General features: G+C 37.6%; 1 protein-coding gene across 1 annotated transcript; it reads left to right on the top strand.

Annotated features, from left to right (window-relative positions):
* Positions 1-1,601: 1,601 nt before the first annotated feature.
* On the top strand, positions 1,602-5,959 carry LOC100021550 (isopentenyl-diphosphate Delta-isomerase 1-like). Its single transcript, XM_001373639.3, has 4 exons — positions 1,602-1,753; positions 2,131-2,223; positions 3,765-3,895; positions 5,642-5,959. Exons 1-4 carry the CDS (start codon positions 1,612-1,614, stop codon positions 5,957-5,959), a joined length of 684 nt encoding a protein of 227 aa, XP_001373676.2. The 5' UTR covers positions 1,602-1,611.
* The last annotated feature ends 19,441 nt before the right edge of the window (positions 5,960-25,400 follow it).

Below are 25,400 nucleotides of genomic sequence, written 5' to 3'. Positions count from 1 at the left end.
TCCTTTCTGAAAGCATTCTTGCATTTTGTGGCTTTTTATTATCTTTGATTACTTTTGCTGCATAAGTTCTAAAAAACAGAAAATACATGAGAATGAATTAAAGGCCATTGAGTTTTTTAAGATATCAAACCATAGAGTACGATTTAGAAGTGGAAGGCATCATCCATAGACATTTATCATGCATCTATTATGTGCAGTGCTTAATTTTAAGGAGCATACATCCTATAAGAGGAAACAATAAATCAATACAGAATACATAAGAGTTTTATGATCTTCTTAGGTTCTAGCATCCTTGCTCCCTAAACTACCTTACAGTCTTTTTTATGTATTCTGATGTTCTGTGGGCTGAATCTTGAAGGAAACAAGGAATACTAAGAAGAAGTCAGTCATGAGATGGCAATGCTTTCCAGGTATGAGGATTAGTAAGTGAAAAGGCACAAGAATGGGAGATTTGTGTGTGTGTAACAACAAGAACATCCGTATAAGCAAATAAAAAATATGTACAATTGAAATGTAGAAAGGAGATAGGATATAAAAAGGTCTAAATGTCCAACAGGTGAGTTTATATTTGATTCCAAAGGTAATAGGGAACCAATGCATTTTTTGAGTCACAGGAAAATGTAGTCATATCTGTACTTTAGGAAAATCTCTTTGGCAACCTCCTTTGGAGAAAAGGATGATTTAGAGTGGATGAGACAAGGTAGGAAAAACAAGTGGGAAGTTATTGCAATAGTCCAGGCAAGAGGTGATGAGGTTCTGAATTAAAACAGTGACTATGTCAATGAAGAGAAGGGAATACATGCAAAAAAATGTTATGAGGAAGATAGCAGTGCTAAGAGACAATGAGTTAGTTGACTATGACACTGAAGTTGTGAACTTTGGTAATCAAAAGTAATAAGTAAGTTCAGAAGAGGGATAAATTTGGATGGAAAGATCATGAATTCTGCTTTGGATATGGTGAGTTTGAGATATTTATGGGATATCCAGTTTGAAATGTCAAATAAATAGTTGGTTATTCAAGTCTAGAGATTATCAGATTTATAGAGGCCATCCAGTCCAGATGGTCTAGGTGGTTCCTAGTTTAGGTGGTTCAATGTATAGTTAAGGAAACTGAGATCTATGGAAGTCTTGGCTGTGCCCAAGGGCATCTACTGAGTTAGTTATACAGTCAAGACTAAAACTCAAGTCTCCTAATGCTATTCTCGTTCCACATTACCATGCTCCCCTAATATAGAAAATAAAGTCTTGAGTATAATGAGAGATTATAAAATCAGAATTAGCTTTGAAGAGAAATGACTGGTAGAAACAGAAGATTCTTGGTAATACATAGTTTGTTGAAAAGGACACATCATAATGTCAGAGCATTTGATATTTAGTTCAGCCACTTAAGACCCCCAGGAAACTTGGACAAGTTGTTGAATCTTACTGAATCTCAGTTTCCTCATCTGCTCAATGGAGATAATACAACATTTGTTAACTACCTCATAAGTTTCAAATAATATAAAGAATATTAAGTATCTTGTAAACCTTTAAGAATTATGTAATTATTATTATCTTCACATTACCAGTAACAACCAATTCTTTTACTTTTTTCAGAAATTTCTGAAAAATATGTCAGAAGAAATTAGCAATCACATGGATAAATATCAAGTAGGACGCTTGACAGAGTTATGCATCATCACTGATGACAATGATAATGTGATTGGTGAAGAAGACAAGAAGACTTGTCACTTGAATAAAAACATTGAAAAAGGTATGGTAAAAAGCTGGGTGTCACTTCCAAAGGGTTTCCCCCCATACTTTTCTAGTCTGCTAGGTAGCATAAAATTTGTTCTGTGACCTCTTATAAGAGAATGAATCACCCGGGGCACTTGCCATCTATAATGTTTCAAACTAAAGACATGCATGATTTTGACTTCCCACATAATTAATGACAAATGGGAGAAGTGAAGGAGCAGATGTTCACCATATCTTTCCTTCTGCTGTGGCCCCAGTTTCAGTTTTTGGAAGTGGTAGTGGGATTGTATGTGAGGACAGAACAGAAGAGTAAAGCATTGACAGGAAAATAATGTATTAATTCTACATTTGAAGGAGTTCTTTTCTTATTTATAAATATTCACTTCTTTTCAGGTCTCTTACATCGAGCTTTCAGCGTTGTCTTGTTCAACAGCAAAAACCAACTACTGGTACAAGAGAGATCAGACACTAAAATTACCTTTCCAGGTGAGTCCTTCCCCTTGAATCTCTGTTTATTCTATGATTTCAGAAAGACATCTCTTGTATGGATCTGGGAAAAGTTGATGAGTTAGTCTCCCCATAAGTCATTCTCATTTTTTAATCTATCACTCTATGATCCAACAAGCAACTGGAAATGAATTTTGCTTTACCTATTCAATGACCTTCAATAACAGTTAGGGAGATCCCAGGAGGCTCTACCCTAAACTGACAATCTGAGTATTAACAAAGCACTAACACCAAAAGACATTCACCCAAGATTTCTGAATGAACTGAAAGATGAAATTATTAAATTGTTGGTCAAAATGTGATACTTCTGCTTTCAATTATTACTGTGCAAGATGACCAGAAGGGGTGTGATAAGCAGATGATACCTGAAGGATATAATGGAAAGGTTAAGCCAGGGGTCAGGACTTCCTATTTTCTTTGGCCCTTGTCCTAAAATCCATTCCTTTTTTCCTTTTCTTTCTCTTACTTCCTTATTGCTTCCCCCCTTCTCTCCTCTCCTCCATCTGCCACTCCCCATTTTTAGTTTCTGATGATTCTGTGATTAATACACATTGAAGACATCTAAACAAACTAGATCAGAAATTCTTAAACTTTATCATGTAATAGATCTCTTTGGCAGTATGGTGAAAACAATGAAACCCTTAGAATAATGTTTTTAACTGAATATAATATAATAAAGATTATTAAAAATGGAAACTATCACATGAAAATATAGTTATTGAAATATTAATTAAATTCACAATTTTAGAGGTCTTAACCATATGATGTATAAAGTCCTTTACAACTTGAGAATCTTAAAAATTATAGACACATGAACTTTGCATGGTAATGAGGCTCTTTTTGTGGTTTTGCAAGAGGGCTAAATAATATTTTTCTGACAAACAATTCCCAATACTTTGTCAACAGGATAATTACAGTTTCCTTATTATTTTAGGAGACAATGTTCAGTAACTCTTACAATTTTTTTCTAGATCATACTTATAAGCATAGTTTAGAGAAGAGAGCTTTTTTTTTCTTCCTCAAAATGAATTTCCTTTTAATGTCTGTATTGGCAATTGCTTGTCATTTTCTTGAACATTAAAAAAAAAAAAACCCTTACCTTCCATCTTGGAATCAATACTGTGTATTGGTTCCAAGAAAAAAGAGTAGTAAGGGCTAGGCAATGGGGGTCAAGTGACTTGCCCAGGGTCACACAGCTGGGAAGTGTCTGAGGTCAGATTTGAATCCAGGACCTCCCATCTCTAGGCCTGGTTCTCAATCCACTGAACTACCCTGCTGCCCCCTTCTTGAACATTTTAACAACCCTGTGAAATAGATTTTCTTGTAATCTTATTGGCCACATTTTTATTCTTTACTCAGACAACCACATATCAAGTAATCTTATATTTTATGAGATAAATGATAAATATGAGATAAATAAGTCTTTTGCCTGAATAAGTTAGTACTAACTTTTCTGTTTTGTTTGGAAGCTTATAAGGACATACAATGGTAAAAAATGTATCCTATCTTCATTCTTTTAGGGTATTTCACTGATTCTTGTTGTAGTCATCCATTAAGCAATTGCCAAGAGCTAGATGAAAATAATGCCATTGGAGTAAGGAGGGCAGCTCAGAGGCGCATACATGCTGAACTAGGAATTCCCCTGGAACAGGTAAGCAATCTTATTTCTTAGAAATAATTACACAAACTACGAGATCATACAATCAATTACATAGGAAAAATTAAAGGAGTTCTTTGTCTAAAGTTGGATCATCGCTAACATAATCAATTGCCTTAAGTTATCTGAAAAGGTCTTGATCTAGTGATCAAATTACATTCAAAAGCAATATGGTGAAATGTCATTTATCTGGCATTGTCAGGAGAAGCTTGAGTTCTACATACCAGGATGTCTAATCAAGTGATGAGAGGCAGCATGTAAGTGTGAAGAAAACGTTAGACTTAGAGTTAGGAAGACCTGGGTTCAAAAACTATCTCAGATACTCACTGGATGGTTGATCTTGGCCATCTCTCTGTTCCTTACTTTCCTCATCTGTAAACAGAGAGGTTGGACTGAATGATCTTTAAGGTCCCGTCCTACTATACATCAATGATCCACTGATTCTAATTTGTTGCTTCTGCTTTCTGTACGTAGGACACTTGGAATTTGAGAATCATTGAATATGAGAACAAAAAAGAACTTCTCTCTTCATCTTCACTTTAAAATGAAGAAATTGAGGCACAAAAACTTTTATATGACTTTATGTGACATTTGATTAGTGACTAAACAAAAACTAGAATCCAGGTCTTCTAACTCCCAACTTAGACAAAAACCATTGTCTTGCCTTGAACCCCATTGACCTCTGCATATGCCATTTTTCAGTTTGTGTGACATTTTTATATCAGATCAAGCTCCAGGAAACCACTTATTGAAGATGGAGGCCAAGAGCAGCTATGATAATGATCAACAACAAAGAACAGGGCCAAAATACAGAAATAAAAAGAATCTATAAATTAATTAATAAATGAAGGGGAAGCGTTGCTTCTCTATCAAAAATTACTTTCACCTTTTTGTAGCTATCTTATGTGGGGCTACATATTTACATTAGAATATATGCTCCCTGAAGGCAGCGACAGGTTTTTACCTTTCTCTGAATCCTTGGTGCTTCACTTATTGCCTGACACATGTAAATGCTTAATAATTCTTGTTGACTAAGTGGTCCAAGACAGGATGGAAGACAAAGAAAAAGGCATGTAGGCAGCATAGCAAGAAGGATTATGTTCCTTCTGAGATAAGATCACTAGATCAGATTTTTTCCTTTTATGGCAGCAACCAATGATTAGTTTTCTAGTTCCTGACTGGTCCAGAGTCTTGGGGCTCAAATAATGCAAGGTATAATAAGTTGCCATATCGGGCAAATCCTGACAGTGTAACCTAGCAGTTATAATTCTTACAAATTAGCCTTTTAAACTGTCACTAAAAATATTAGCTGAAAATAAATAAAATAAATAATACTTTTGGTAGAAATTTTAGCCATAATCTGGGGGTTCCCCTAGCTATGGAGGATTGGCTTATCAAAGGGGGATTGAGTAGGTGTTGGAAAGAGTGGAACTTTTAAAAGGAGTACTATCAGGAAGATTTGAATATTAATTAAGAAACAGCATTTAGTAAGCTCCTAATATGTGACAGGTATGGTGCTAAGCATCAAAGATAAAAGGCAAAAAGAAATTGGACAAAGAAACTAAGACCTATACAGGTTAAATAAATTGTAGGACCCAGTGAATAGGCTGGGTTTCAAATGTTAGTCCTCAACTCTAAATCCAACATTTTTTACATGAAGTTCTTTCTCTACATTTAGAAACTGAAAGCGTTCTGTCTGCTATGATAGGTTTGCTAACAGTATTCTGAATTTGATCACAGGTTTCCCTGGATGATATCATCTTTATGACACGTTACCATTACAAGGCTCAATCAGATGAGACTTGGGGAGAACATGAAATTGCTTATCTTCTATTGATAACAAAGGATGTAACCTTAAATCCAGATTCCAGAGAGCTGAAAAATTATTACTATATGTCAAAGGAAGAGCTAAGAGAGCTGCTGGCGAAAGGAGCCAGAGGTGAAGCTAAGATTACTCCATGGTTAAAACTCATGGCAGAGAATTTTCTCTTTAAGTGGTGGGATAGCTTACCAAATGTGAGTGATTTTGTTGACCATAAAACAATACACCGACTATAAAGCCATAGGTTATTACAGTATTAAGGCGAAGCACTGTAGCCAAGCAAAGTCTTTAATCATTCGGTGTGATATAAGAGTAGATAACTATGATTCCAGAACCATATATTACTAAGGGTGTAGGGGGTGGGAAGAAAAAGATTCCATATGTAGGGTATGTTTTCATTCTTCTAACTAGTTACAGGTATATCTGGTGCCTCTAAAGAGATCCTTGACTCTCATTCCCTGTTGAAGAAAGACAGCATTTTTCAGACTGGTACAAAACACCAATTTAATTTGCTCTACTTTTTTCTCTCTGAATTTCTAGTTTTCACCTTGCTTGGATTTTATTGTTTATAGACTCTATCTATGCTAATCACTAGAAGAGAGAGAAAGTTAGTTAAGACAGTTCCTGACTTCCCAAAGTTTAAGAGATATGAAAAGTACATAAATTACTATGGAACAACATAGTATACATTAAATACAAAAGAAAGGTAGGAGAAAAGTTCTCTTTCAAGCCCAAGAGATCTGTGAGTTCTATGGGATAAGGAAAGTGAAGAACAACTTATTATAGTGAAGATTTGATCTAAGTCCTCTGCTAAACTTTAAAATTCCTCAATCCATTAAAAACAAAATTTGCCAAAAATAAAAACTAACACTGAACCTTCTTTTTTCTTCCCCACCTTTCCTAAAGTTACAAATCTGAAACTGAAATGACATAAATTGTATTTATTACCATGATGAATGTGAAAGTTCATTTGAGGAATAATTTCTTCTCTTAGCTAGAGCAATAAAAAATGCATTGATCCAAATGTTCTGAGATGGATTCAGAATTAATCCCCAGATTTCAGATTAGAAAAGAGAAACACTGAAATAACATGTAAAAGGGGCAGCTGCTCAGTGGCTCAGTGGATTAAGAACTAGACCCAGAAATGGAAGGTCCTAGGTTCAAATTTGACCTCAGATACTTTCTAGTTGTGTGAATCTTTGCAAGTCACTTAACCCTCATTGCCTAGCCCTTACTACTCTTCTGCCTTGGAAGAAATACGCAGTATTGATTCTAAGACAGAAGGTAAGGGTTTAAAAAAAGAAGAAGAAATAACATGTAAGAGATTTACAACAATCCCTTCAGCATAAGGGAGATATTTGGTTTTAGGACCTCTCCCTGATTCCCTCTTAGTAATGGATCCCCAAGTAGCAGGTACAAATCCTACAATCATGTTTGATTTAGTTCCAAATTCAAAAGATAGAATCTGATCCATAAATTCTGGTATTTGTAGAGTTAAAATTGAAATGGACCTTAGAAATCATCTAATCAAATCTCTTCATCTCATAAATGATTATCAACTGATATCAATCAGTTAACCAGATTTAGTCCAAGAAATGGAATAACTTTGCAGGGTCACATAGACAGGATAAGGGTTTCAAACCCAGGTCCTCTGCTTATACATGCAACGATCTTTCTATTTTCTTTCTTTTTTTTTTTACCAGGTGCTTAAATGAACTTTATCATAACTCTAAATATTGTGGTTTTGAAGTCTGAATTGTACATTAATAGGGAATGAAAGAAGAAACTAAACCTCTCTTCTTACCAATGTCTGATTTTAGCAAATGAAAAAGAAAAATGATTTTTTTTGTTCATGGGAGTTTGGCTTTCCTCTGTAACTTTTAATTAGTTGTAGTGTTAATTATCGCAGACTAACTTACAATAGGATGTAGAAATGCACTTAAACAATGCACACATTTTAAAAATTAATAAAATGATGCCTAAGTTTATCTTGTTTTCCAGGCTTTTATTTTATTAATGACAACATTTGATCCAATTCTACTATCACTTATTAGAGATGAAGTTTCCCCACTACTAGTCCTGCCCCTTCTAGTCTGGCCCACAGTATACAGAGCATCTTGTTGGTAAACATGTTAAAATGTAAGGGTGGTCATCTAGCCTCAGTGAGTCTTGCTCCCCATTCCTATTCTCATTGACAAGGCAGGTCCCCAGAGATCAAGCAATATCTATCTCCCTTCATATTCCACATATAAGTCTTTTTCAAAACTATCAGCTCAAGCTCCCAATGGTATGTTTGCCACCATGATTATCAATGGATATAAATCAGTTGGCCAGAATTGATTATCTTTTAGAAAGGAGTTCTTAAAGGCTATATAATTGGTACAATAGAAATGAACAGCCCAAAGTCCTTGGCATGCTTTTCTACCAGGAGAAAATTGACATATGCTGGGGGCAGCTGGGTAGCTCAGTGGATTGAGAGTCAGGCCCAAAGATGGGAGGTCCTGGGTTCAAATCTGGCCTCAGACACTTCCCAGCTGTGTGACCCTGGGCAAGTCACTTGACCCGCATTACCTAGCCCTTACCCCTCTTCTGCTTTGGAATACACAGTCTTGATTCCAAGATGGAAGATAGGGGTTTTTTAAAAATTGGCACATGCTGAAAGAGCCCATAGGACAAAAGAGTAACTAACATCTTTGGGAAGTAGTTTTTTTTTTTAAACCCTTTCCTTCTGTCTTGGAGTCAATACTGTGTATTGGCTCCAAGGCAGAAGAGTGGTAAGGGCCCTGTAGGCAATGGGGGTCAAGGGACTTGCCCAGGGTCACACAGCTGGGAAGTGGCTGAGGCCAAATTTGAACCCAGGACCTCCCATCTTTGGGCCTGACTCTCAATCCACTGAGCCACCCAGCTGCCCCCTGGGAAGTAGTTTTGATAGAGCTCTCAGGCTATTCCCTTGGATATGATATAGTGGTTTTCTGCTCAGTTCTGTAAAACTGCAAATCTATTGCCAACCTGTCCTTGCCTCCTGATATAGACATTGCCACAGCCACTGCTGATCTAGGAATGTAGCTAGAACACCTGAGGAAAAGTCCAACAAAATTCTCTGGTCAAGGGAGTCAGGGGAAGACAAATCTGACTTCAGACACTTGCTAGCTGTGTGACCCTGGGCAAATCACTGAATCCTATTTGCCCCAATGTCCTTATCTGTAAAAACAGCTAGATAAGGAAATAGGAAACCACTCCAGTATCTTTGCCAAGAAAACTTCAGATGGGGTCACAAAGAGTCAGATATGACTGAGCAACAACAACAGCAATGAAAGGTCAAAAGAGGAAGAGCTCGGGAAGGAAGACATCTCAGACAAAAGGGACCACTCCAATATCCTGGCAATGAGAACTTCAAATGGGATCATGAAAAGTCTGACATGACTGAACAACAGCAATAAGGACAAGAACAACAGTATAAAAACAAACGATATTTTTTAAAAACATGTTTATAAACAATTCAATTTGATTACTTAAAAATATGATCATAACTCAAAATGTTTCTCCTTAAAACTGAAAAAGGTGTCTTACCTAATAGAGCTTATCTAATTCATAGCATTCTATATCTATATTTTAAAAACCAAAATTCAGTAAAGAAATCCAAAGGAAAATGATTTTTTAAAAAATCTTTCCAATCGACATGATTGTGGCTGAAGTATTCTAATTTTACCCATTTTACCTTCTCTATTAGTGATTTTTTTTTTAAAGGCAGCTTTGGAGGCAGCTGGGTTGCTCAGTGAATAGAGAGTCAGGCCTGGAGACTGGAGGTCTTGGGTTTAAATCTGACCTCAGACACTTCCTAGAAAAGTCATTTAACTCCCATTGCCTAACCTAGTAATGGCAAACCTTTTAGAGATGGAGTGTGGTGCCTGCCTTCCCCCATCACATGTCCCCCCCCTCCCCCCCCCCCCCAACACCACACAGGGGAGTGAAGAAAATGTTCTCATTAGGCTTCTGAATAGAGGGTTGGGTGAAGTGAGGAATGTCCTCAGGGAGTGTAGAGAGGGGGAAGGGAGTAGCCTGAGCACTCTACTCCTCTCCAGCTCTGCTGCCTATGAGCCACCCACCTTACCCACTGTGTGGTCCCATTAGACTGCTGGGCAGAGAGGTGGGGGTGGGGTGTGAAAAACTGTCATTAGGTGTGGTGGAAAGGGGGAGAAGCTCTGCCAGAGTCCCTCTGCCTTTCTAGTAATGAACTAGGGGGAGGGGAGGAAGCCATGTAACCATAGAGAGCACTCTGTGTGCCCTCTTTGGTACTTGTGCCATAGGTTGACCATCACTGACCTAAATCTTCCTGCTTATTTAGTATTGATTCTTAAAACAAACAAACAAAACTAAGAGTTTAAAAAAGATACCTTTAGGTCAAAATTTAACAGAATCAAATAAGGATATACTTTGAATATTGAAAGCAGTCCAGATTTGACTAAGGGCTTTGGATAGTAGATTAAAGGAAAGTTTCTTTGGTTCCAGTCTAGAGCCCTCAAGATATGTGGTCTACCAAGATACAATTAAATGAATTCCTACAAATATAAATTCTGACTCTGAATAGACTTAATAAATTTGTCATTAGAATCACAGAATATGATTTCCCCCTAAAGACAGATTAAAACTTACTTTCCATGTGATGCCAAAATCACTTCTGGATTTTAGATAAATTTTCTTCCAGTTTAAAAAAAACACACATAAAAAAAGAAATCTGCTCTCCCCCCCCCCCAACTATAAACAAATATTCATATCAAATGATTAAGTAAAAACAAAACTTTCTCATGGAAAAAAGTTGAATTCACACTCATAGATTTTTTAAATCTCAGGATTTGAAAATGGTAAATACATTTAAGTTGATTTAGTACAGTTCCTTCATTTTACAGATGAAGAAACTAAGGCTCTCAAAAGTTAGATCACATATCCAAATTCACATAACTATAAATAGAGTTGAAATATAAGCCATGATCCTCTAATTTCAGATCTAATTTCTTTCTTCTAGAAGAAAGATTTATTGTCTATATGGCAAATAACATAAAGGAATAACTAAAATAATTAACTTAAAAGTTTAAGTTCCACAATTCAGACATTTTAATAAAACAGTATCTGTACACACTTTTCTTATAGCACAAATATTGTTCAAGGTCCAAATAATACTAAATGAATTTAATAATCTCTAGTGGTAATATATGAAACTGGGAAGGGATGAAGAGGGAAAGAAACATTTATTAAGTACCTATTATTTGTCACACACTGTACTAAGCATTTAACAAATATCTCATCTGATCCTCAAAACAACCCTGTGATATATCCCACATTTGGCATCTGGGGAAAGTGAGGCAGATAGAGGTTAAATGACTTGAAAGAGAATTACTACATTATCATATGATTATAAAAATGAAACTTATAGGAAAACTTTTTGTACAAGGTTTTTCACAGTAGAAACTCAAACAAATCCATTAAAATTAATTTTAAAGCCAATTTGACTGCCTTATGTTTTTGAAAATTTTCTTAATTGATATGGGAAGTTATAAACTATCATGAAGAGTTCAAAGATAATGAATTATTTTGGCAGTTAAAGGAGGAGTCTTATGCATTTGATTGATGAACATAGGAAACTCAAATTTTTCCTTACCAGAAAGAGGATATCTGGGAAGAAGTGTAAAATTTAAATTAATATCAATATGGGGCAGCTGGGTAGCTCAGTGGATTGAGAGCCAGTCCTAGAGATGGGAGGTCCTAGGTTCAAATCTGGCCTCAGACACTTTCTAGCTGTGTGACCCTGGGCAAGTCACTTGACCCGCATTGCCTAGCCCTTACCACTCTTCTGCCTTGGAGCCAATACACAGTATTGACTCCAAGACGGAAGGTAAGGGTTTTAATAAAAAAAATTAATATCAATAACTCCAAGTATTATTTTTTTTATAAAATTTATTACTAATCACTTGAAGTAGAAAAAAAAGATAGGAGTATAAAGCCTAACTAACCTGACCACCGCCTGGCTCTCAACCAAGGTCCTCAGCCACATTCCAGGAAACAGAGAGAGAGAGAGGGTGGTGCCACACCAAAACTTTTATCCTCAGGCCCTCCCACACATGTCCCTCCATTCGCTTGTTCTCACAACACAAGGTAAGCATGCAAAGGGAAGACTGGGTAAGATGAGTTGGGTGGGATGACACTTGGGGAGAGAATTCTATCTACACAGGAGGAATGAAGAGGGGAAAAAATATTCAATTTTAAAGAAATAACTATAGATCCACCAGAATTATATCACTGTTTTGTTCAAATCATCTTCAGAGATGTCTCCAAATCAGCATTCCAAATTTTTTATTAATGATACTTTTACTACGAATTCTGGAATTACCCATGAATCAAAGACCACCAATTTAAATTATATAAAACATTATGTATAAAATTGGATTGACATTGAATTATATGAAATGAAATAAAATTGCAGAAGCTGGACTTGGACATCCCAAAAGATAAGAACTATAAGATTTCATTCCAAAATCTGTTTCCCCACAAAGTCAAGCATTCTTTTCAAAGATAAAAATTGAATATTTAAAAATCAATGTGAATCTGAGCAATTTATGGACAACAGGATGAACATTAGAACAACCTTTGATTTGCAAAACCAGCAGTAACAAAGAACCTTGGAAATAGGACCAAGTCGTCAAGCTAAATGCTACAACATTGTAACTACAATTCTCAATAGAGTAGCCATAAGAGATCAAAAACAACCAGATTGGTGTTTTGGGCTAACCGCTGGGTGACAGGCAGAATGGGCAGTATGTGCAGTGGATAGAGAAGATAAAAGGAGACAATGTAAAGAAATATATTTAAAAACAGTAGTGAAATGATGATGAAAATATGAAGAACAACACCATAATGGAATATTTATCTTAAATAACAAGAGAAGTGTCAGGGACATAATTTTCACCAAACTCAGTGGTAAAAAAATATAATGATGATAATAGCTAGAAATTAAATAGCACTTACTATATGCCAGGCACTGTATTAAGCACTTTACAAATATTATCTAATTTGATCCTCACAGCAATCCTGGGAAATAAATGCTATTATTATCCCCATTTATAGAGGAGGAAACTGAGGCAAAGAAAGGTTAAGTAATTTGCTCAGGGTCACCCAGCTAGTAAGTGTCAAAGTTTGGACTACATAGGACTTCTTGAGTCCAGGTCATGCTCTCTAGCCACTGCAACAGACAAATATAAAGATTATTTGTGGTGGCCCGTTTGTTCAGATTCTTGCTTTCACTGGCATAGGGGAACTCTGAGGTAAGAAAATAGCTTCCTGAAGGTCAGCAATTTGTTTTTGCAATTTAATTATGTTAGAAAGTTTCTTGGAACATTGAGAGGTTCAGCAAGTGGTGCAGAATCAAGTAGTAAGACTTTCTGATTCTGGGTTGAGTTCATTCATCATCCACTATGCCCTCACTGGTGAACCTTTTCCAAGTTTGAGTGCCCAGGGGGCAAATTCAAACTGTCTGGGAGCCCTGAGATTACCAGAGAGAGTTGAGGGAGAAAGTACTTGCTTTGGGCTGCTAGACAGAGGGGTGGGACATGCCAAAATGTCCTTGGGTGCTGGGAAGAGGGGGAACAGAGTAGCAGCTCCCTGAGTGCCAACTCTGCACCTGTGCCATTTCTTCACCAATGCTGCACTATACCAAAAAGTCTGAAATTGTGAAAGAGGATTTACCAGATTTCACAATGATAACTTTTTTTTAATGGATTGAACCACTTTATACATATAAAGGTGTTAGATAAATTTTAAAAATATACCCCAACAATGCACAAGCTATAAAAAAAAAAAACAACCCTAGCGCCAATGCATGTACACCAATTTAAATTGAAAGAATAGGACTGAACTGACCATGTGCCATTGTAACATATATGATCTATGCTGCCCTGCCCCAGGCTTCTAGTGTAGTGGACTCTGAAGCATCTGGTGATGTCTCTTTTCTATGGCTCTCTGCTCCTCCTGCCAATTCTACTTAGCCTTTTCACATCAATTAGCTTTTGCAAAGGGCTAATCTTCCTTCTATGCCTCAGCTATGCACTCTTAGATGCCTTTCTGCATAGCTTGGGTCCTACCAAGCTCCTTTCCTCCAGTCTTCCTGTCATGAGGGTCACCCATTGCTCCTCAGGGGCATGAATTATGGGCTGGCAACAAAACACAGACTTTGAAAGGTGAGCTTAGAGTGTACTTCTGAGCTTTCCAAACTCAAAAGGACCAGAGGTCCTATTTTTTTGTTCAGTCATGTCTAACACTTCATCTTCCCACTTGAGGTTTTCTTGGCAAAGATATTGAAATAGTTTGCCATTTCCTTCTTTAGTTCATTTTACATAGGATTAAGTGATTTGTCCAGGGCCACACAGCTAATAAGTGATTGTAGCCAGATTTTAATTTAGGAAGATGAGACTTCCTGACTCTGGAGCCCCCATTCTATTCACTGTGCTATCTAGCTGCCCCTAATTTAATTCTTTTTTTTTTTTAAATATATTTTATTTGATCATTTCCAAGCATTATTCGTTAAAGACATAGATCATTTTCTTTTCCTCCCCCCCACCCCCCATAGCCGACGCGTAAGTCCACTGGGCATTAGATGTTTTCTTGATTTGAACCCATTGCTTTGTTGATAGTATTTGCATTAGAGTGTTCATTTAAAGTCTATCCTCTGTCATGTCCCCTCAACCTCTGTATTCAGGCAGTTGCTTTTTCTCGGTGTTTCCACTCCCATAGTTTATCCTTTGCTTATGAATGGTGTTTTTTTTCTCCTGGATCCCTGAAAGTTGTTCAGGGACATTACACCACCACTAATGGAGAAGTCCATTACGTTCGATGATACCACAGTGTATTAGTCTCTGTGTACAATGTTCTCCTGGTTCTGCTCCTCTCGCTCTGCATCACTTCCTGGAGGTTGTTCCAGTCTCCATGGAACTCCTCCACTTTGTTATTCCTTTGAGCACAATAGTATTCCATCACCAACATATACCACAGTTTGTTCAGCCATTCCCCAATTGATGGGCATCCCCTCGTTTTCCAGTTTTGGGCCACCACAAAGAGCGCAGCTATGAATATTTTTGTACAAGTCTTTGTGTCCATTATCTCTTTGGGGTACTGACCCAGCAGTGCTATGGCTGGGTCAAAGGGTAGATATTCTTTTGTCGCCCTTTGGGCATAGTTCCAAATTGCCCTCCAGAATGGTTGGATCAGTTCACAACTCCACCAGCAATGAATTAATGTCCCTACTTTGCCACATCCCCTCCAGCATTCATTACTTTCCTTTGCTGTTATGTTAGCCAATCTGCTAGGTGTGAGGTGATACCTCAGAGTTGTTTTGATTTGCATCTCTCTGATTATAAGAGATGTAGAACACTTCTTCATGTGCTTGTTAATAGTTTTGATTTCTTTATCTGAGAACTGCCTATCCATTTCCCTTGCCCATTTATCAATTGGAGAATGGCTTGATTTTTTGTACAATTGATTTAGCTCATTATAAATATGAGTAATTAAACCTTTGTCAGAGGTTTCTATGAAGATTTTTTCCCAATTTGTTGTTTCCCTTCTGATTTTAGTTATATTGGTTTTGTTTGTACAAAAGCTTTTTAGTTTGATGTAGTCAAAATTATTTATTTTACATTTTGTGATTCTTTCTATATCTTGCTTGGTTTTAAAGCCTTTCCCCTCCCAAAGGTCTGACATGTATACTATTCTGTGTTTACCCAATTTACTTATGGTTTCCTTCTTTATGTTTAAGTCACTCACCCATTTTGAATTTATCTTGGTGTAGGGTGTGAGGTGTTGATCTATTCCTAGTCTCTCCCACACTGTCTTCCAATTTTCCCAGCAGTTTTTATCGAATAGTGGATTTTTGTCCCAGAAGCTGGGATCTTTGGGTTTATCGTATACTGTCTTGCTGAGGTCGTTTTCCCCCAGGCTATTCCACTGATCTTCCTTTCTGTTTCTTAGCCAGTACCAAATTGTTTTGATGACTGCTGCTTTGTAATATAGTTTGAGGTCTGGGACTGCAAGGCCCCCATCATATGTGTTTTTTTTCATTATTTCCCTGGATATCCTTGATCTTTTGTTCTTCCAAATGAACTTTGTTATGGTTTTTTCTAAATCAGTGAAGAAGTATTTTGGTAGTTCAATGGGTATGGCACTAAATAGATAAATAAGTTTGGGTAGGATGGTCATTTTTATTATATTGGCTCGTCCTATCCATGAGCAGTTAATGTTTTTCCAATTGTTCAAGTCTAGTTTTAGTTGTGTGGCGAGTGTTTTGTAGTTGTGTTCATATAGTTCCTGTGTTTGTCTTGGGAGATAGATTCCTAGGTATTTTATTTTGTCTAAGGTGATTTTGAATGGGATTTCTCTTTCTAGTTCTTGCTGCTGAGCTGTGTTGGAGATATATAGAAAAGCTGATGATTTATGTGGGTTTATTTTGTATCCTGCAACTTTGCTAAAGTTGTTGATTATTTCAATTAGCTTTTTGGTTGAATCTCTAGGATTCTTTAAGTAGACCATCATGTCATCCGCGAAGAGTGATAACTTGGTCTCCTCCTTGCCTATTCTGATGCCTTCAATTCCTTTATCTTCTCTAATTGCTACTGCTAGTGTTTCTAGTACAATGTCAAATAGTAGAGGTGATAATGGGCATCCTTGTTTCACTCCTGATCTTATTGGGAATGCATCTAGTTTATCCCCATTGCAGATGATATTAGCTGTTGGTTTTAGATATATACTGTTTATTATTTTTAGGAATGACCCTTCTATTCCTATGCTTTCTAGTGTTTTTAATAGGAATGGGTGTTGTATTTTATCAAAGGCTTTTTCTGCATCTATTGAGATAATCATGTGGTTCTTGCTAGTTTGCTTGTTGATGTGGTCAATTATGTGGATGGTTTTCCTAATGTTGAACCAGCCCTGCATCCCTGGTATGAATCCTACTTGATCATGGTGAATGATCCTTCTGATCACTTGCTGGAGTCTTTTTGCTAGTATCCTATTTAAAATTTTTGCATCTATATTCATTAGGGAGATTGGTCTATAGTTTTCTTTCTCTGTTTTTGACCTGCCTGGTTTTGGAATCAGTACCATGTTTGTGTCGTAAAAGGAGTTTGGTAGAACTCCCTCTTTGCTTATTATGTCAAATAGTTTGTATAGTATTGGGGTTAACTGTTCTCTGAATGTTTGATAGAATTCACAGGTGAATCCATCAGGCCCTGGGGATTTTTTCTTAGGAAGTTCTTTGATGGCTTGATGGATTTCAATTTCTGATATGGGATTATTTAAGAATTCTATTTCCTCTTCTGTTAGTCTAGGCAGTTTGTATTTTTGTATATATTCATCCATTTCTCCTAAATTGGTGTATTTATTGCCATATAATTGGGCAAAGTAATTTCTAATGATTGCCTTAATTTCCTCCTCATTGGAGGTGCTGTCCCCCTTTTCATCTTTAATGCTGTGAATTTGCTTTTCTTCCTTCCTTTTTTTAATTAGATTGACCAGTACTTTGTCTATTTTGTTTGTTTTTTCAAAGTACCAGCTTCTTGTCTTATTTATTAAATCAATAGTTCTATCACTTTCGATTTTATTAATTTCTCCCTTAATTTTTAGGATTTCTAATTTGGTTTTCTGCTGGGGGTTTTTAATTTGATCGCTTTCGAGTTTTTTCAATTGCATTTCCAATTGATTGATCTCTGCTCTCCCTTGTTTGTTAATATGAGCTTTCAGGGATATGAATTTGCCTCTGATTACCGCTTTGGCTGCATCCCAAAAGGTTTGAAAGGATGTTTCGCCATTGTCATTTTCCTTGATGAAATTATTAATTGTTTCTATGATTTCTTCTTTAGCTAAACGGTTTTGGAGTATCATATTGTTTAATTTCCAATTGGTTTTAGATTTGGTTTTCCATGTACCATTACTAATCATTATTTTTATTGCCTTGTGATCTGAGAAGGCTGCATTCATTATTTCTGCTTTTTTGCATTTGTGTGCTATGTTTCTGTGACCTAATGTATGGTCAATTTTTGTGAATGTGCCATGTGGTGCTGAGAAGAAGGTGTATTCCTTTTTATCCCTATTTATTTTTCTCCATATGTCTATTAATTCTAATTTTTCTAAGATTTCATTCACTTCTTTTACCTCTTTCTTATTTATTTTTTGATTTGATTTATCTAAATTTGATAATGGTTGGTTTAAGTCTCCCACTAGTATGGTTTTATTGTCTATTTCTTCCTTCAATTCTCCTAGTTTCTCCATTAGAAATTTGGGTGCTATATTATTTGGTGCATACATGTTGATTAATGATATTTCCTCATTGTCTAGAGTCCCTTTTAACAAAATATAATTACCTTCCCTATCCCTTTTGATCAGGTCTATTTTTGCATTGGCTTTATCAGATATCATGATCACCACTCCTGCCTTCTTTCTATCAGTTGAGGCCCAGAAGGTCTTACTCCATCCTTTAATTCTGACCTTGTGGGTGTCAACCCGCCTCATGTGTGTTTCTTGAAGACAACATATGGTAGGGTTTTGGATTCTAATCCATTCTGCTATTCGTCTACGTTTTATGGGTGAGTTCATCCCATTCACGTTCAAAGTTATGATTGTCATTTGTGGACTCCCTGGCATTTTGATTGCCTTCCCTAATTCTAACCTTTTCTTCTTCGGCTCTACCTTTTAGTCCAGTGATTTACTTTGAATCAGTCCCCCTTGTCCCCTCCCTTGATGTTTCCCTTTTTAGTCCCTCCCTTTTTGTTCCCTCCCCCTCCCCCCTCTCTTTCCCTCCCTTTTTGTTCTCCCTCTCCCCCTCCCCCTCTTGGTTTTCCCTTCTCCTTACCCTTGTTGGGTAAGATAGAATTCAAGATCCCAATGGATCTGGATGTTTTTCCCTCTCAGAGTAGATTTCCCTGAGATTGAGGTTTAAGTAAACCCCCCCCCCTCTCTTCCTCTCCTTCTTATAGGAGTTTTCTTCCCCTCCCCTTCCCCTGTGAATCTTTGTGTGAGAACCATTATTCTATTTGGTCTTTCTTTACCCCCTATTTATACATTACATTTTCCCCACATATTAGTATACATAGGTTGATATAAATGTAGTCCTTATAGAAGAGAGTTTGAGTAAAAGAAGATAACATTTTTCCCCTTTCCTTAATATTTACCTTTTCAGGTATTCCTTGCTCTTTGATTTTCGGTATCAAACTTTCCACAGAGCTCTGGTCTTTTCTTTGCAAAAAGTTGGAAGTCTTCTATTTTGTTGAATGCCCATACTTTCCCTTGGAAGTATATAGTCAGTTTTGCTGGGTAGCTGATTCTTGGTTGGAGACCCAGCTCTCTTGCCTTTCTGAAGATCATGTTCCATGCCTTACGATCATTCAGCGTAGAACTTGCAAGGTCTTGTGTGACCCTGATTGGCATTCCTTTATATCTAAATTGTCTTTTTCTGGCTTCCTGTAGGATTTTTTCTTTTGTTTGATAGCTTTGGAATTTGGCAATTACATTCCTGGGAGTTGTCTTTTGGGGGTTTAGTGTAGAAGGTGTTCTGTGAGCTCTGTCAGTGGATGTATTGCCCCCTTGTTCTAGAATCTCTGGGCAATTTTCTTTGATTATATCTTGTATCACCATGTCCAGTTTGGTGTTTATTTCTGGCTTTTCTGGGAGTCCAATTATTCTTAAATTTTCTCTTCTCCCCCTGTTTTCCAGATCTATCACCTTGTCGGTGAGATATTTTATGTTCTCTTCTAATTTCTTGGTGTTTTGGTTTTGCTTTATTAGTTCTTGCTTTAAAGCCTGGTTTTCTTTTACAGTTTGGTCAAACTGGTTTTGTAGATGCGTGAATTTCTTTTGCATCATTTCCCACTTTTCCTCCCAGAGGGCTTCCATCTTTTTGGTCCTTTCTGATTCAAATTCTTCATGTGTTTGTGGAGAGTTTCTATTTCCTTTGGAAGATTTTGGAGAATTTTCTTGTATATCTTCTTCTATCTGCTCTGTATTTTGTATTTTGGCTCCATAGAATGTGTCCAGAGTCGCCCCTTTCTTCTTATTTTTCTTGGTATTTTGGGGCTTCTGTGCTTCTGTGGAGTTTGTCATCTCTGAACGTGGAGGATTGGCTTTTCTTGTCTTTGTCTGGTGATCAGAGGCTTTAGTCCTGGGCAGATGTTGGTTCTATGAGCGTTCCCTGGGTTAAACTGAATATGCCTCACTGGAACTGGAATGGAAGGGTCGGACCACGAGGCCACACTCTCCCCCTGGCTCGATTTCCGGAAGTTGCCTTCAGAATCCCTGGCCGTGAGGCTGTTTCGTCGGCCTGCGGGGGGATGGGCTGCCACTTCCCCAAGCTCCGAGAGCACAGACTTTCACTGAGACTTGGATAGCAGGATCCAGCCCTGAGGGTTGCTGTTGTTTTGACCAGCTCTCTGCAGCGGAAGCCCCAGGCAGTAACTTTCACCCGGACCGACCAGCTCTTTGCAGCGGAGGCCCCAGGCAGTAACTTTCACCCGGACCGACAGGCTCTCTGCAGCAGAAGCCCCAGGCAGTAACTTTCACCCGGACTGGGACTTGGGTAGAAGACCCTAAGGGTTGTTGTTCCTCAGACCCTGCTCTCTGAGCCCGGCGCGGCTGCCGGGAGCCTTGGACTCTGCGCTCCTACCCCTGAGGTCCGAGGGATCTCGGGTTCTGGCTTTTAAGGGGAGCCGTACCTTTTGAACCGGGTCCAGGTCCAGGAGGAGGGTTCCCAGGGTCTGTGCTGTTGATCGTTTTGAATTTCGGCGCCTTAGGAGCTTATAGTTTGAGATCGGTCGGGAAGGGTTTTCCGGAGATCTGAACTTCAGCTTTCTCTAAACCGCCATCTTAACCCCCCTAATTTAATTCTTAATAGTGGTATAGAGTGGAAATTAAAGGTATTAGAGTTGACAAGGTCAATGTAATTGGAGGCCAGATTTGAATTTAGCTATTTGAGTCTTCCTGCCTTCAGACCTAGAAGCTCCATACATTATACCACCCATTTTCTTCTCCCTTCACCTAAAGTGGAAAAGAGCAAATTCAGAGACCAAAGACTGAGGTCCATTTACAGGAGTCAAGGAGATCCCACTGGGGCAATGAGTCAAAGAGAATAAGCCATAAACCTATCAGAAACATTACTATAAACTGAAAAAAAACACCATATATATATATATATATATATATATATATATATATATATCTTTATTTATATCCCCAACATCTAGCACAAGCCAGTCACATAGTAGCCACTTAATAAATGTTTATTGATTAAACAATCATGAAAGTCTTATTTAATTTCTTTTCCCTGAATTGGTTTATTTTTGTTCTTCTTATTTGTTGATTTGGATTTTTGGAATACTTATTACTTTGTATCTTTTCAGTTTTGTTGGCATATACATATTTCCTTTCTGCTGTTAGTGGCTCCATAAATTTTAATCACATGATTTTAGAGATGACAGTTAATCCAGTAGGTACACTACCAATTAGGCTGTACAGACTATGCAGTAGACTATGCACTGTACAGACGATGCAGTAGACTATGCACTGTATAGACTAGCACCTCTGATGCGAGAGGCTGCTGAGTATTTTTCAGGGCTGCTTATCAACCTTTGGTGCCTGTCACCTGGCTCTCAGCTATGGCTTCAAAAAAGTGTGCCATGCCGGGCAGCCAACCTTGGTAAAAGCAGTTTAGCAGACAGATTAAACCAGGTTAAGAGTAAGTGATAGACCTTAAGCCCATCAAGAATGTCAGCCCCATCAGAATGTATAGATGAGAACAATTTGTTCCAATGGCTATGAAGGTAGCTAAAGCAGGTTCTTTAGTGCTTAGAGCTTGGTCATTTGGCAAAGACTCCAAGGTCATGTAATGCATCCTAAACCATAGCTGGTAATCCTGACATTTGTCTTAACACTAGACTTCATGGCTCTGGAAGAGAGAGTGAAGCTGATAGCATTGCAGAACTCTGTTTCATTTAATTCCAATTCATGGGCTAGTCAAGACATCACCCATTCATATCTCAACATCAAGATATCATTGGTCCTCTTCTAGCAGGAAGGATTAAACAATAACTAATTTGACTCAGGAGAACAAAGTAAAATCCTTTTCATTAACACAATGCAATTGTTAGATATGTAGGCTATGTGCAACTTTCTGTTGTAGCATATAGTGCCCTGGGAATATTTTGAACTGTTAATTTGGAAATAACACGGAACTCCTAAAGTAGAGGAACCAAGTCTTTAATCAGGAAAGAGATAGATCACAGAGCCAAGCACCACAAACTACGCAGAGTCAACTCCCTGAGGCTCTGGTGATGGTATCTCTGGGAGACTACGTCATGCAAGATGATTTTCCAAAGAACAATAGAACTTGGGGAACTTATAAACCATTTGGGGTACTAAGGACAGGGAAATATGATTGATTGGCATTACTAAGGCTACAAGGAAATGAGAAGTCCAAGACATGATTATCAGGGAGAGGCTGATGCTTTACAACAGATACAAAAGTGAAAGATCCAGGCAAGATGTGGGCTACCTTGGAGAGGACTTTGACCCAGTGGAAGAAACTACTAGGACAAAAAGGTACTTAACATCTAATTAGGTCTACCTTTAGGTCTTTTGTTCTATAAGAAATGGGTGAGTCTGGGACTGCCCTTGGCTGAGTTCTATAAGGATTGAGTAGAGACCCGGATAAAATCCTAAAGTCTGATGGACAGATCATCCTGAGGAGCAGTGGAGGAGGGGCAAGAGAATCCTGGGAGTTCTGGAAGGTGAGTAGAACTCTAAAGCAACTGACTGACACTTCCAGCCTTGGAAGAGGAGGAGAAGGAGCGAAATTTCCTGAGGCTCAGGGGAGTGCTGAACCAGATTTTCCTACCTGTTGGGGACCTGTCTCCATCTAGGGATCCTTGATATCTCTTCTGTGATTTGTCAACAGCTACCTGATTATTTTGTTGGACTCTCTTGCCTGAGCCTTGACCTTTCCCCCTTGGGTCTCTCTCCTTTACCTGTCCTTTGGACTAAACACTATAATTTAGTTAATTCGTTAAGTATAGAAAAAAGAAGTGGTTGATTGGATAGGAAGCCAAGACCCAGAAACCTCTGGCCTTCAGACTTTGAAATCCAACTACAAGGAGGATAGACCCTGGGGCCATCCTTCTCCCACTTAACTTTTTCCCTCATTCCTCCTCCATTACCTTCCCCTTTGACATCAAATAAATTATATTAGTATAAGATAGATATGTTTAGGCCTGTCTTTATAATATAATAAAAGGATAAGGATTAAGACTAGTTAGAGTCAGTATTTCAAAGCTGAAATCCTGTCCTTGTCTGTGACAAACCAGACCTGAGTTTGTCATAACTCACTACAGAGAAGGGGTTTTCATTTTAAACCCCTTGGCTCAGTACTGTGTCTTTGGGAAGTGGGATTGGAAAAAGTCATCTTACCTTTCTGAGACTAACTCTGCCTCAGCTGTCCTCAACTCCACTTTTTGAAATCCAGCTATTGGTCTCTCAAAGCCTAGGGTCCTTTTCTGTCCAGGTATGACGAATTTAGGCGAATAATGAGTGGGAGATAGCTTGAGTGTTCACACCTGGTGGTCAGGTATCACAAACCTGTTCCAACTGGCACAGAGTTCGTGTTTATGATATAGTCCAGTAAGTACATGCTTTTCTGGCACAGAGACATTTTTCGACATACATGATTTCTAGCAGGTAATTAGGTCTGCCACAAAATAATTTCAAACAGATTGTTTAATTAACAGTCTGTGATCATATTGCATACCATTTGCTACAACAAAAGAATAGTGATAGAGATGAATGATACAGGCAGGGCCAGTTCGCCCTGACCTGTGAGAGGACCAGGTAAACGAATCAGCTTTCATAATCAATCAGAATTACTTAGGAGATGGGTAACAAAACATTTCACAGCTAGGTACGGGATTAAAGGGAAAATTTAATATAACCCAGAATCAGGTATCTTTCTGATTTCTAAGTTGCATTTTTCTTTATGTTTCACTCAGGCACTTAATGATGTTGCTCTGGTTATTGTACACAAACAGAATTACTGAAGTGTGTTGCAGCAGTTTGTGCTTAGAAAAGTGATTGATGGAGTGAGACAAATACCTATACAGCCAAATCTTGAACTAATCTTGCAGAAATTAATAGACTGATTATTGAGTGAAGCAAATTTTGCTTTTTGTCACTATAAAATGAGAGGGCAAGAAGCAAGTACATGGTAAAGTGGATGAAGGACTGGAAATCAAATTTAAAACCTGAGTTGGAATTCTGCCTTCTACTGTGTGAAATTAGAATCATAGTTGGAAGAGGTCATCTCATTTCTGGACAAGAATTCTTTCTTGAACATTTCCAAAAAGTTATCATCTAGGATTCAAACTGTTGTGGAATTTCAAACTATCTACTGAGAAAAGTAGCTGTCCATAGCTATCAAAACAGTATAGTCCAGTCCCAAGAACTTTGAGGTTCCTGACAGTAGATCCTTTAGATTTGGTTCTGAACTTTTAAAAATCCAAAGAGGCCTAATCTTAGGATGTGGAGGTCAGTGCCAGAACACATGGGCTCCAAGATAAGACCCAACATAAGCAGTCAACATAGCCAGAAGGTCTATCTGTGTCATAACTCAGTTCCAGGAGAAAATCTGAATTCAGGAACAAAACCTGGAGAGACGAATAAATTAAAGATGAAAATAACATCCAGAACCAAAACCAGAGATCCTCAAGATGAAGGAATGAGCAACTCTATAACAACTCTAACTAGAGACTTTAAGGAAAAAATAAATTTTCCACAAGAATTTCATCAATTCTTAGAACAAATGAAAGAAGAGGTAAAAAGTGAAATACGAGTCCTAGAGGAAAGAATTGGGAGTAAATTAAATAGCTTAGAAGAGAATGTGGAAAGCCTTGTCCAAAAAGTAGAGTTCTTGGAAGCAAGAATAGATCAAACAGAAATCAATGACTCCTCAAGACAGCAAGAAATATTGGAACAAAATCAAAAGATTGAAAAACTGGAAGAAGAAAATGTAAGATATCTGGTATCAAAAACAACTGATTTAGAAAACTGGTCAAGAAGAGATAATATTAAAATTATTGGGCTCCCTGAAAACACTGATCTAGTAAAAAGCTTAGATACTATTTTTCAAGAAATCATAACTGAAAACTGCCCAGATTTATTAGGACCAGAAGGGAGAGTAAAAATTGAAAGAATCCATAGATCACCTCCTATAAGAAATCTTCAAATGAAAACTCCCAGGAATGTCATAGTTAAGATTCAGAATTCCCATATCAAGGAGAAAATATTGCAAGAATCAAGAATGAAACAGTTCAAATACCAAGGAGTTACAATTAGGATTACACAAGACTTTGCAGCTTCAACAGTAAATGAGAGGAGATCTTGGAATACAATATTTAGAGAAGCAAAAGACCTGGGTTTACAACCTAGAATAATTTATCCTTCAAAACTTGGCATAATCCTATATGGGAAAAAATGGACATTTGATTCAGTAGAAGATTTTCAGGCATTCTTAATGGAAAGACCAGAACTGAGTGTGAAGTTTGGAATAGAAACAAAGGAATCCAGAGAAATGTAGAAAGAATCCTGGTAGTGTGAACTGATGCTGAG

Source organism: Monodelphis domestica, chromosome 5, assembly GCF_027887165.1.
Source record: "Monodelphis domestica isolate mMonDom1 chromosome 5, mMonDom1.pri, whole genome shotgun sequence".
In the NCBI taxonomy this organism is placed as follows: domain Eukaryota; kingdom Metazoa; phylum Chordata; class Mammalia; order Didelphimorphia; family Didelphidae; genus Monodelphis; species Monodelphis domestica.
This window is presented reverse-complemented; position numbering and strand designations above follow the sequence as displayed.